The 13,649-nt window shown below is 43.6% G+C and overlaps 1 protein-coding gene and 1 pseudogene across 1 annotated transcript in view; both read right to left on the minus strand.

Moving 5' to 3' along the window:
• The window catches only part of REEP5 (receptor accessory protein 5), a 36,827-nt gene extending 36,296 nt beyond the window's left edge, over nucleotides 1-531 (minus strand). The window contains exon 1 of the mRNA XM_008056657.1: nucleotides 449-531. Within this exon, the coding sequence (XP_008054848.1) occupies nucleotides 449-531 (83 nt within the window). The remainder of the gene's footprint in view (nucleotides 1-448) is intronic.
• A 3,740-nt stretch (nucleotides 532-4,271) lies between these two features.
• On the minus strand, nucleotides 4,272-5,124 carry LOC103258988 (annotated as a pseudogene).
• Between the last annotated feature and the right edge of the window lie 8,525 nt (nucleotides 5,125-13,649).

Below are 13,649 nucleotides of genomic sequence, written 5' to 3' on the forward strand. Positions count from 1 at the left end.
GAGGAGGTGGGAGGGGGCGTGGGGTGTGTCTCCTGGGGCTCCTTTCGCAAGCCCGGCTATTGCAAAAAGCCGGCGGCCCTGTCGCTCCCGCCTGCAGTTTGGTGAGACTGGTTTGCTGCCTACACTGCTGTACTAAACCTGCCCGGGAGTTTTTGGTCTAAAACGGAAATATGTGAGCATCCCGAAAGAACTCTGGATCCAGGCATGCTTTCTCCCTCTTTACCAGAACTCGGCATAGTTTTTCTCACCTACAGACAATAGACTTTGAAAAGTCCCCTGAGGCTCCGGCGCCCTGGCTCTCCTGTCATGCCTGTCATGTCAACTCTTTGGGAGGCCAAGGTGGGAGGATAGCTTGGTCAGGAGTTTGAGAGCAACCTGGGCAACACAGCGAGACCACGTCTCTACAAAAAGTAAAAACAAAGCAAACAAAACCCTGACGAACTCTTACACATCCTCTGTGGTCTGCACCTTTTCCAAGAAAGCACTGCACTTCTTAAACCTGTTCTTGGTGGGCTTGTGTCGGCTTGGCATCTGGTAAAAACGTATCCAGCCCCTCCCCTGCCCCACCCCCACCCCCGGAGTGGAGACCATTAGTCTACTTTTCCCTACAAACAAGATTACACTGGAGAAGAGGTGCTTACGGCCGCACCTCACTTTTCTTCTTTCAGAATGTGGTGCCCATGCTCCTCCACGTCAACCTGGGCTCTTGCTATCCCTCACCCATGTTATTTCAGGACACTGCTTTAAAAAAATCACTCCTTCTTACTCACATCTGAACATTGTTGGCCAAATTTTGTCATTGCTTAAGCCTCAAAAGCTCCGCAATACTGACAGACTAGAGCTCCGATTCCCTAGAGCATTCACGGCCCTGCACAACTGGTCCCTGACTTTCCTCTGTCTTACATATCCCCTCTGTGCTTTCAAGTGGACTTCCACAAAAAAATTATCTTACCTACTCCTAGCTTTTTTCCTTGCATGCTAATTCTCCTTCCTCTTTTCTTCCCTAGAGCTTCTTAGCTCAACTTTCTCAGCTGTCCCTACCACTCCCCCAACCAAATCAGAGAAGGAATTAAACAAGCTAGCTGTCTATTTCTGTCTTTTCACCTACAGTTAATCCTCAGTGTGGCAGCCAGTGGAATCTTTTAAAAACATGTGTCAAGTTGTGCTGTCTTTTTGTTCTCAACCTTCCAGTGGCTTCTGATCTATCTAAAGAATGGCCTGGAGGTCATGGGTGATGGGAATCACCCTCCCCTTTCTGGTATCTTTTCTTACTGCCTGCCTGCTCACTGGGCCTCAAACAAGGCAAGCCCACTCCTGCCTCTGGACTTTCACTTGTCTTCTATTTCAGTGATTCTCAACCATGAGCATGTTGCCCCACCCTCCCTCCATCCCGCCCCCTCCAGCTCCCTGGAGGATGTGTGGCAATGTCTAGAGACATTTTGGTTGTCAGACAAATTGTCACACATGGAATGGGGAGGAGGGGAATCCTACTTGAATCTAGTGGGTAGAGACCAGGGATGTTGCCAAACATTCTACAATGCACAGGGCAGTCCCCCCACGACAAAGAATTATCCAGCCCCCAAAGTCAGTAACTTTGGGGTGCGGAAACCTTCCTCTATCTAAAAATCTCTTTCCCCTTAATCACTGAACTGTCTCCTTCCATTATTCAGGTCTTTGTTCAAAGTACAATTAATCTCAAATTGCTACCCTCAGTGGTCTCCTCTAGCCTGTCTTGCTTTATTTTTCTGCATAGCATTTTTTGCTGTCTGACATTCCATATGTTCTACTTTTTTTTTTTTTTTTTTTTTTGCATTGGGGTCTCACTCTGTTGCCCTGATGGAGTGCAGTGGCAAACTCATGGCTTATTACAGCCTCTACTTCCTGGGTTCAAGTGATCCTTCCACCTCAGCCTCCTGTAGCTGGGACTACAAGGCACGCACCACCACACCCGGCTAATTTTTTTGTTTTTGTTTTTTGTATAGATGAGATCTCGCTGAATGGTCTTTCTTTCCCCACTAGATTATGAGCTCCATGAAGGTAGATATTTTTGCCTGTTTTGTTTACTTCTGTATTCAAGCACCTCAAACAGTGCCTAGCACTTAGTAGATGTTCAATAATTATTTGTTGAATGAATTAATACCTAACATGTATTGTGCCACCCAGTATTCTAAGCATTACATGGACTAATTCATTTAATTCTCACAACAGCATGAAGAAGAGACTATCTATCTTATTGTCATTTAAGGGAAAGCAATGAGATATAGTGAGGTCTCACTATATTTATTAAATGGCAGAGCTAGAATTCAGACCCAGGCTCTTACTCATATATTATACTACTATTATGGATTGAATTGTATTCTCCCTACTCAAGGAAGATAAATTGGAGTCCTAAACCCCAGTATCTCAGAATGTGATCTTATTTGGAGATAGGGTCTTCACAGAGGTAATTAAATTAAAATGAGCTCGTTAGGGTGGACCTCAATCCAATATGACTGATGCCCTTATAAAAAGGGAAAATTTGGGCTAGGTATAGTGGCTCATGCCTGTAATCTCAGCACTTTGGGAGGCAAAGGTGGGAGGACTGCTTGAGCCCAGGAGTTCAAGACCAGCCTGGGCAACATAGCAAGACCTTGTCTCCACAAAAAACGTTTTTTTTTTTTTAATCAACCAGACATGGTGGCACACTCACCACAGCCTCAACCTCCTGGGCTCAGGCACTCCTTCCACCTCAGCCTCCTGAGTAGCTGGGACTACAGGCATGCACCACCATGCCCGGCCTGTAGTCACATATAAATGCCTAGCAGAATAACTAGATTTTTAATTTTTAGCCAGTTATGAGTTTGTATCATTTCCTACTGTGTACAGTACATAGTCACATCTGGACATGGGGTTTGTTTTCAAGTACTTAAAGTGATTCACAATTTGATAGAAGTATTGATTAATTCATTCATTTATTTACTTTTAGCCAAGAAACAACATCCTTTTAAGTTACGTAGTCAAATCAACCTAGGTTTTTATCCCTATGTTTCATACAGTTGTGTTACATCAGCTAGGCATGAAGTATCTGGAAACATATTACTCATTTAGATGTCTTTTGTGTAAATATTGCTCCCCTCCCAATTTTCTCCTCACTTAGACTCTACATTTCTTCTTTCCTCCATCATTCAGCCAGACAATGATAAGGTGAGGCAGTATAATAAGACCTAGTGTGTGGAGTACTATCTCTGGATCCAGTCTGAATCGACTCCACTAGTTAGCCATGTGGCTTTGGGCAAGTTACATAAGTTCTCAATGCCTCTGTTCCCTAGTTTATAAAACAGTGATAACAATAGTACTTATTTTACAAGGTTCTCATGATGATTAAGCAAGTCACTATTTATAAAGTTTCTTAGAGGAGTGCCTGACTCAAAATAAGTGTTTGTTAAATAATTTAAGAAAGAAAAAAAAAAACAAACACAGCTTGGTGCTAAAATTGAGAGAGAGAACTATTACACAATCCTTGCCTTTAAGAGATTACAATCAGATTCGAGGACTGTGGGACCCTAGCTTATCCAGTCAACATGATACACCTTAGACTCTATCATAGATGAGAAAAGAGATGCAGAAGCTAAGAACCTTGCCTTAGGTGTCAGACTGTTTACTTATTCATATTTACTGAGTATATCCTGTGTGCCAGATGCTGTTAGACTTGGAACCAGACAGACCAGGTCTACTGGGAGGCCGTGAAGAAGGCTGATCTGGAGCCTTGACTAACCTGGAGCCTGGAGGTTGACTTTGGCTATTATTTTTCTTTTAAGTCAGAAAGCCAGGGTTTTTGCTTTGTTTTGTTTCGTTTCTTTCCCTTTCTCTCTTTCTTTGTTTCTTTCCCTCCCTCTCTCCTTCCCTCCCTCTCTCTTTCTCTCTCTCTCTTTCAGTTGGAATCTCACTCTCTCACCCAGGCTAGAATGTAATGGCACAATCACAGCTCACTACAACCTCGACCTCCTGGACTCAGGCAATCCTTCCACCTCAGCCTCCCGGGTAGCTGGAACTACAGGCATGCACCACCACACTTAGCTGCTTTATCGATTTATTTTTTATTTTTTATAGAGACAAAGTCTCGCTATATTGCCTAGGCTGGTGTAGAACTCCTGGACTCAAGCAATTCTCCTTCCTTGACCTCCCAAAGTGCTGGGATTATAAGCATGTGCCACTATGCCCAGCCTGTTTTGTTTTTTTGTTTTTATTTTATTTCTAAAGCTGTGCCATAAGTTTCTGGCAGGTGCAGATGGTCACCTGCCACACTCGCACCAGGTTTTCTTGTCTGTATAGTCAGACTCTGCTAGAGAGGTACACTAGGGTGGCTCAGCCTTGCTGCTAGTACTGTTAACGCCTCTCTTCAGGTCATCTATGATGATCTTGTCCTATAAATTCCAGATCTTGACGCTGGGGCTTGTAGCAGCACAGAGCCTGTAGCAACTGGGGCTGGAACACAGGGCATTGTGCTTTCCTGTGATGTCCCCACCATCTAGCATATGAAGGTACTTTCCTTTCCTGAGATCACCTATCATAGCCTAGTCTTCCTTACCTCCACGGGCACAGAGGTCTTCATCTGGAGGGATAGTCACAGTGTTCAGAGAGCCTGTGTGGCCAGTGTGGTTGGTCTTCAGCTTGCGGTTAGCCAGATTCAATACCTTGACCAGCTTGTCCCAGCCACAGTAGACGCTGATAGGATTCTTGCTGTTGGGCTCAAAGCGGACACTTGATACCACTCTGAGTGGCTCTCATGCTGGACAGCATAATTGCCTACTCCCAGTGTGTTCATTCCACAACTGATAACGATCTGTCGGGGGATATCCAACACATCCTTGGTATGGCCTATAACTTGTGGTGGTACCAACTGTGGGATCCCAGAGGCGAAGGGTTTCATCCCAGGAGCCTGAGAGGGCAAACTGGTCATCCAAGAAGATGACCACATCACTAACGTGAGAGTGACACCACAGAACATAATCTTATCCCTGGTCAGCTTCCACGTGGTGATGGTCTTGTCTTGAACGGCAGACAGTATCATGTTTGGGAACTGTGGGTAGTAGTGATCTTGGACACTCAGCCATTGTGGCCCTTGAGGGTGCCAGGAGGGGTCATCTTAGTCCTAGTGGTGGCAAGTATAGCACCAGATAGCTTAAAGAGATGAGCGCTGCTGTGGGGCCCTGCAGAGGGGAAAAAATGAGTTTGGCAATTTCTTTTTTTTTGGAGTCAAAGTCTCACTCCATTGCCTGGATTGGAGTGTAGTGGCACACTCACGGCCAACCCAGCATCAAGCTACCGGGCTCTGGCGATCCTTCTGCCTCAACCTTCCAAGTAGCCAGAACCACAGGCACGCGCTACCACACCCAGCTAATTATTTACTGTAGAAATGAGGTCTTGCCGGGTTCGGTGGCTCAGCCTGTAATTCCGCGCCTTTGGGAGGCTGAGGTGAGTGGATTGCCTGAGCCCGTGGGTTCGAGACCCGCCTGGGCAGCAAGACCTCACCTCTACAATAAATCAAAAAAATCAGCCGGGCGTGGTAGCGCATGCCTGTAATTCCGGCTACTCGGAAGGCTGAAGCGGAAGGATCGCCGGAGCCCAGCAGGTCGAGGCTGCGGTGGCCGGGAGCGGCCACTGCACTCCAGTCTGGGTGACAGAGTGAGACTCCAACTCAAAAAAGAAAAATAAATGAGGTCTTGCCAAGTTGCCCAGGCTGGTCGCAAACCCACAGGCTCGGGCAATCCACTTGCCTAGGCTTCACAAAGTGCTGGGATTACAGGCTGAGCCACGGAGCCTGGCCTGACTTTGGAAATTTCTAAGAAGGAACTCAAACTCACTTGGAATGGGTAAATCTATTACGATACTTTCCATGAACTAGAGAAGAAAATTCTGCTGGAGATCTGGGCTCAGGTCACTTTTGTTTTGCACAAGCTGCTTCTTCAGGGTAAGATAATTTCTCAACAACCTGAAGTCATCACACACTTTTGTTCTCTCATTTATGTTCGGAAGAGGTAAAGTGTGATTTACCAGATCATCTCTTCCTCCCTGTCCCCACCCCTGTATTTGTAGGGACTCTGGCTTTTATGGGAGCATGTCTGTGATGGGACAATCAGGAAACCCTCAGCCCCTGCAGGCATAGCCCTCTTGGCACACACCCTCTCCCTCTGCTGGAGGGGGCTTATGATGACATGTAACCAAAATAAAAAGGGAAAAAGACAAAAAGTAAACAAAACCTGAGGTCGAGGTTGGTGGCTCAGTCTGTAATCTCAGCACTTTGGGAGGCCTAGGCTAGTGGATTGCCTGAGCCTACAGGTTTGAGACCAGCCCGAGTAACTTGGTGGGACCTCGTCTCTACAATAAATAAAAAAAATTAGTCGGCCGTGGTAGCGCACACCTGTAGTTCTGGCTACTTGGAAGGCTAAGGCGGAAGGATTGCCAGAATCCAGCAGGCCGACGCTGGGGTGGCCGTGAGCGTGCCACTGCCCTCCAGCCTGGGCAACAGAGTAAGACTCCAACTCAAAAAAAACACACCAAGAAACAAGAACAAAACCTGAGACATGGACTTACCAGACGATGGGAGGAAAATGTAGAGGCTAAATATAATTTAAGAAAGAGTTTTGAAAGAGATAAAATGTGAAAATCACCATGCTTCTTTGAATACATTTGAATTACACTTTTTTTTTTAAAAGTTGTTCTGTTGCTCAGGCTTGAGTGCAGTGACTTGGTCATAGTTCACTGTAACCTTGAACTTCTGGGCTCAAGGGATCCTTCTGCCTCAGCCTCCCCGGTAGCTAGGATTACAGGTATGTGCCACCCTGCCTGGCTAACTTTTAAGAAATGTTTGTAGAGATAGGAGTCTCTCTATGTTGCCCAGATTGGTCTTGAATTTCTGGCCTCAAGCGATCCTCCTGCCTCTGCCTCCCAAAGTGCTGAGATTACAGGTGTGAGGCATCACACCCACCTGAATTGCATTTTGTTTGCCTCATTTGTCTTATTCTTAGACATTTTCTACTGAAAACATGGACAGAGCATTTTATTATACAAGGAGGACTTCCCCCAAAACATAATTTATTTATTAAAAATATGTATTTATTCTTGCATGTTTAAACTTCAGTCAGTACTTTCAAAGTACTCTTCATTTGATGGAGATGTACCTATTGAGATGCTTTTTCCACTGCTCAAAACAATTTTTGAACTTGTCGATTTTGATGCCTTTTAGTGCTTCTGCTGCTTTTCATTCCATCTCCTCCACATCAGCAAGACGTTCCCCTTTGAGGATTTTTTTCACCTGGGGAAACGAAAAAAAAAAGTCACTTGGGATGAGATGGGGTGAATAGAGAAGGTGAGGCACGGGCCATGCCATTTTTGGTCAAAAACCGCTAAACACTCAGTGCGATGTGGGCAAGTGTACTCGTAATCACCCATCATGAAATAGGCAAATGCATTGAAAGAATCTCCAAAAAAAAAAAAATTCACTGAAACTGAATGCAGTCTCTCACAACAACGCTAGCTGGTACATTGATGTCTCTGGGTTCCTAGAACACTTACCTAGTGAGGAAAGCCTGTACTACAAGGGACCCACCATCCAAAAGATAATTCTGGCTTTTGGAGGGTTCCCCTGTATTTTTCCATTTATCAAACATACAGTTGAATTTTAGAAAATTACTGCTCATAATTGAGAACAAATCAACCTGGGGCTATCCTTTGGCTTAGCAAATGTTTTTATTCTGAAATTAAATACTAATGTCTCATTGGTATTGCACAGAAATCTAGAGATTTTCACCAGGTATAAAAGTGCCTTTTATTTCACCCTTTCATATCTCTAATGGTTCCTGCACAGTGGACTAATAGTAGAAGATAAGTCACTGACAGGTTGTTTCTCTATATTCAAGGCAAGTTAGTCCAATTCCAGTCAGTCCCTGGGTTTGGATTCCATACTGGTTGGTAAGGTACTCACTAGCCCTGGGGTATGTGTGCAACCACAGAGAGCAAGCCAGATTCGCTTCATAGTCTACAGGGTGTCATGCAGTTTGGCTTTTCTTTCCATGTAGAAAGACTAAGAGTCAGATAATTTTGTTCACTTCCTTCCGTGATGAGACATTGGGGAATTTAGTTAACTTGAGTCAAGAGACTAACCAGCTGTGTTAGTGTTCTATGGCTACTATAACAAATTACCACAAACTGGGTGACTTAAAGCAACACAAGTTTAGTGTCTTACAATTCTCTCTGTCAGTCAGTCATACTGGACTAAAATCAAGGGGCTGTTGCCAGGGCTTTATTCCTTTTTGGAGGCTCCTTTGTTGTTGCTTTTGCTCATTTGAGTTGTTTGCAGAACTCAGTTTCTTGTGGTTGTTGGACTGAGCTCTCCATTTCCTTCCTCCTCTCTAAAACCAGCAGCAGCTGATTGAATCCCTCTCATATGTCAAGCTTCTCTTTCTTTTGCTTTCCTCTCATCTCTCTGATCTATCTGCCTTCTACTTCCACTTTTAAGAACCTGAATGATTAGATTAAGCCCACCCAGATAATCCAGGATAATCTCTCCCATCTTAAGATCTGTAACCTTAATCACATCTGCATGCTTTTGCCATGCAAGGTAACATACTCATGGGCTCTAGATATGAGGGCATGGACATGGGTGGAGGCAGGGAGTCATTATTCTGCCTACTACCCCCAGCCTTATAGGAGAGACCCATAACCAGCCTCACAGTCCCTGGAATGAATGATCATGATGAGATGGGACAGGTGGTGTAGTCCTTTTGCTCACATTGACAGTAACCCAGGACATGGCACAGGGTTAGGGCACAGGCCCCAGAGCAGACACTCTGGTTCTATTATTTACCAGCTGTGCACTCTTGGGAATATTCTCAACCTCCTGAAACCCCACTTTCCTCAGTCTGTAATATAAGGATAATGTTAGTGTCTACCTAATATGGTTGCTGAAATAAATGAGACACTCCATGATAAACACTTCAGAGAGTACCTAGCTTCATGAGTACTGAAGAAGTTTTAGATAATCTGAAAGACTCCTGGATAAATGAAGTAGGCAATCACAAGTGTTTATGCCTAAAATTCTATCTTGTCTCATTTCTTTGTTTCAAGGATTTGGTGTCTGTGAAAATCAAAATACCCTGGAAGAAATAAGAGCACATTTTCATCAGTAATTTGATGATGGGAAAGAGGGAGGAAAAAGAAAATGTTGGCCAGGCTCGGTGACTCAGCCTGTAATTCCAGCACTTTGGGAGGCCAATGTGAGTGGATTGCCTGAGCCCGCGGGTTCGAGACCAACTTGCTGGGCGTGGGTAGTGCGCACCTGTAGTTCTGGCTACTTGGAAGACTGAGGCAGAAGGATCGCCGGAGCCCAGCAGGCGGTGGCCGTGAGCGTGCCACTGCCCTCCGGCCTGGGTGACAGAGTGAGACTCCAACTCAAAAAAAAAAAAAAAGAAAATGTCTACTGAGCACCTATTTTGTATTAGGCAAATTTGTGTGTGTGAAGAAGTTGAGAGTATGTTTTGATGGGGTTGGAGGGTGCCAGATGCCTCAGGATTAAGAGAGTAGGTTTTCCCAAGGTACAAAATAGTGATACAAAATTGCCTATTTTCTAGGCAAAATGGCTCATATTCTAGGTCTCTTGGATTACCCTGTAGCCAAGGGAAATGGACCCTCCAGGCCTGCACAGATATGGGTAAGAAGCAGACCCAGAAAATCGTGTCAGGTCAATGTCAAGCTGTTCTCTGACAGGTACCAAGCTGATTCCCACAGCTGTTTATCACTTAGCAGTCTCTTAATGCTTCCTGTCTCTCCTCAGTCTCTGACTTTCAACCTTTTTCGAATGAGTTTTGGCCTACACTCTGTCAGCTCTTGGACATCAGTCATGCTTTAACCAAGGATGTGTGTCTTCCTTTGACTATATAAATAACTTTTGCTTTATGATGAGCTCTGCCATGCAATTAGGAAAGAATCACTTGACCACATAACCTTTTGCCTTTTAGCCAGGATAGTCTCTCAACACTGGTGGAGATTTATAACTAGCTAGTACTGGGGGATTTAGCATAAGGTTGAGGGGGACAGACTTGTTTATTTTTTGTTGTTGTTGTTTTACATCTTGTTTCTTCTCTTTCTTTCTTTTTTTTAGTTAGAGTCTCACTCTGTTGCCCAGGCTGGAAGCCAGTGGCACGCTTACAGTCACCCCAGCATCGACCTGCTGGGCTCCAGCGGTCCTTCCATCTCTGGAAGAACGCCCTGGAAGAAAACCTTCCAAGTAGCCAGAACTACAAGCAGGTGCTACCACATCTGGCTAATTTTTTATTCACCTAGGCTGGAGTGCAGTGGCACACTCACAGTCACCGCCACCTTGACCTGTTAGGCTCAGGTGATCCTTCTGCCTCAGCTTTCCAAGTAGCTGGAACTACAAGCATATGCCACCATGTCTGGCTAATTTTTTGATTTATTGTAGAGATGACGTCTCACCAAATTGCCCAGGCTGGTCTCGAACCCATGGGCTCAGGCAGTCCTCTCATCTCAGCCTCCCAAAGTGCTGGGATTATAGGCATGAGCCACTGCATCTGGTCTAGAGTAATATTTTAAAATAAACTATTTTTACAGCTACCTCAAACCACTTTTCCAATTGTTTATTTGTTTGTTGTTATTTTGAGTCAGGGTCTCACTCTGTCATCCAGACTGGAGTGCAGTGGCACAGTAATGGCTTACCACAGCCTCAACTTCCTGGGTTCAAGCTATCCTTTTGCCTCAGCCTTCCAAGTAGCTGGGGCTGCAGGTGCATGCCTGGCTAATTTTTTAATTTTATTTTTTGTAGAGATGAGGTCTCTCTATGTTGCCCAGGCTGGTCTCAAATTCCTGGATTTAAGCAATCCTTTTGCCTCTGCCTTACAAAGTGCTGGGATTACAGGCATTGAGCCACCTCGCCCAGATGCACTTTTCTAACATGCTAATTCAGAGGAAAAATTTTTTAAAAGTCACCTTGGACTGAAGACCAGCATTAGTTTATATAGTATGATTTCTTTTTATTTGCCTTAGAGTGCATCTGCACTGACTGAAGAAAGTGGAAAGTTAAGCAATTATCTTAGGATTTTACTAGGAAAAATTATGTCAATAATTACTTGGTGTAGACAGCCAGGCTATGACCTTTCAACATAGGAAAATTGGACATGATTAGATTTTTCAGGGTGACTTAGTTCAAGACCGAAAAATAGTGCTGATTTTGTCAAGTATAAAATAGATTCCAGAATGCACTCCTCTATACTTGAAGACCTTTCTCATTAATGTTGAGCTTTATTATTTAGATATAATTTGTTAAAGATCTTACACTTATTTAAAGAAGGTCAATTAGTCACGGGTGTTTAATATTTACTCACTTAACAGCTATTTGCTGAGTACTAACTATCTTTTAGAGACTGAAGATACACGAGGAACTAAGATAGAGCAGGTTCAAGCTGTATGAATCTCACAGTAGATAATAACCATAGCAACATTTTATATCTCTCATTGAGAGTTTGAAATAAGCTTTAGCATCTTAACCTAGTAGTTACATTTTTCTCATCACTGAAGAAAAACTATTACCACCAGGTGCAGTCGCTCATGCCTGTAATCTTTGGAAGGCCAAGGTTGGAGGATGGTTTGAGTCCAGGAGTTTGAGAACAGCCTAGGCAATATAGTCAGACTTCAACTCCACAAAAATAAAAATTAAAAAATTAACCCGACGTGGTGGTGCAGGCCTATAGTCCCAGCTACTCAGGAGGCTGAGGTGGAAGAATCTCCTGAGCCCAGGAGTTCAAAGATGCAGTGAACTGTGACTGTGTCACCGTACGCCAGCCTGGGCGACAGAGTGAGACTCTGACTCAATAAATAAAATAAAACAAAACAGAATAAAATAAAAAACTATTATCAATAAACACTTCTAATTTGACCGTGTTTTATCATTTGTTCCCTCTTTGCCAGTCACCCTCTACTCTGCTCCAGGCCACCGCGGCTTCGACCTGGTGGGCTCCGGCGATCCTTCCACCTCAGCCTTCCAAGTAGACGGAACTACAGGTGTGCGCTACCACGCCCAGCTGATTTTTTGATTTATTGTCTGAACCCGCAGGCTCAGATAATCCACTCACCTCAGCCTCCCAAAGGCAGGGGATTACAGGCTGAGCCACCGAGCCTGGTTAGCAGCAAATCTTTTTTTAACTCTGTTAGCTTTTTTCTCCCCTTTTCCCCAGATCTGGGAGGAGTTGGGGGAGCAGCGGTTTGTTTCATGGTTGACTCATCATTTTGCTACATTATATAATCAATTCATAAATACTAACAGTGGAAAAGCTGAACAATGAAAAAAAAATGAACTATTTATCCTCAACTTGCAGTCTCCCAGTATTTCTCAGAAGTGTCAGTTGTGAAAGAGTCAAACCCATGAGGAGTGGGAGAGTTAATCAATGACCTGACCAGGGCTCTGATGGTGATAATCTATTCATTCTGTAAGGAGATACTGAACAATGTATAAATAGACATTTTATTGTTTTACTCATGCAAAATGTGTTAGCAGTTAGCAATTGTTTGTTATACCAATGATCTGACATCTGTGAACAATGAAATTCTGGCTTACCATCCCACATGAGTAATTCTGAGGCTAGGAAGCCAGAGTAGCAGAGTAGTAGACACCCCAAAATTACCCTGGGCCTGTAGCTTTGGGCAGCTGTGAAGTGAGCCAAGCTGTTTATCCATTCACTCATCTGTTTTACAGACATCTATATGGTGGTTATGTTGTGCCAAACATTATGCTAAAAGATGAACAAGATTCACTTTCTGCCAAAAGAAATTTATGCATTTTTGGTCTCTCTAAAGTAAGCTTCCATAGTTTAGTTTTGGTTTTTTTAGAATTGTGTACAGGGGTGCCAGAAAATTATTTTTTGACTTTTTTTTACCCTTACATATTCCATATGTTCAGTATCTTACTATTCCTTGTTTTTCTTTCTTGATTTCTTTTTCTTATAAAAAACTATTCTTAATTAGTTACAAGTTGGGAGGAAAACTGATAGTTAATTCATTCTAAGATGTAAAAGACTACAATGGCTTAACTAGTATTCTACTCTTTCTCAGAGATCTTTATACTTTTAGAGGATGGTAGAACTACAGGTATTGGTGAAGCAATAGCAGAGATTTTTTTTTTTCCTCTTAAGTGTATACAATTTCCCAAGATACACCATGCATGGATAAGGCCAGGCCTGATTCTAAGTCCTGAATGCTCTATGCACTTTTAGATATAAGCCCTGGGAAAGCAAGCTAACTATTTTTTTTTAGTACTATTATAATTAGACCAAAATCTTTTAGGCATTAGAGCACAATTTTTTTAGCCTATAATTAAAGTTTTCATGGCTTTAAAAAGTTTATTATCCACTTATTCATCTAACAAATGTTTGTTGAATGCCTATAAAATGCCAGTCACAGTGTGAAGCAAAAATAAACATTTCTATTGGCATTAATAGCACAAAACAAGCCGGACTCGGTGGCTCAGCCTGTAATCCTGCGCCTTGGGAGGCTGAGGTGAGTGGATTGCCTGAGTCTGTGGGTTCAAGACCCGCCTGGGCAACTTGGCGAGTCCTCATCTCTACAATAAATCAAAAAATTAACTGGGCATGGTAGCGCGC

Source organism: Carlito syrichta, unplaced genomic scaffold (genome assembly GCF_000164805.1).
Source record: "Carlito syrichta isolate Samal-C Ts95f unplaced genomic scaffold, Tarsius_syrichta-2.0.1 Scaffold302431, whole genome shotgun sequence".
Classification (NCBI taxonomy): domain Eukaryota; kingdom Metazoa; phylum Chordata; class Mammalia; order Primates; family Tarsiidae; genus Carlito; species Carlito syrichta.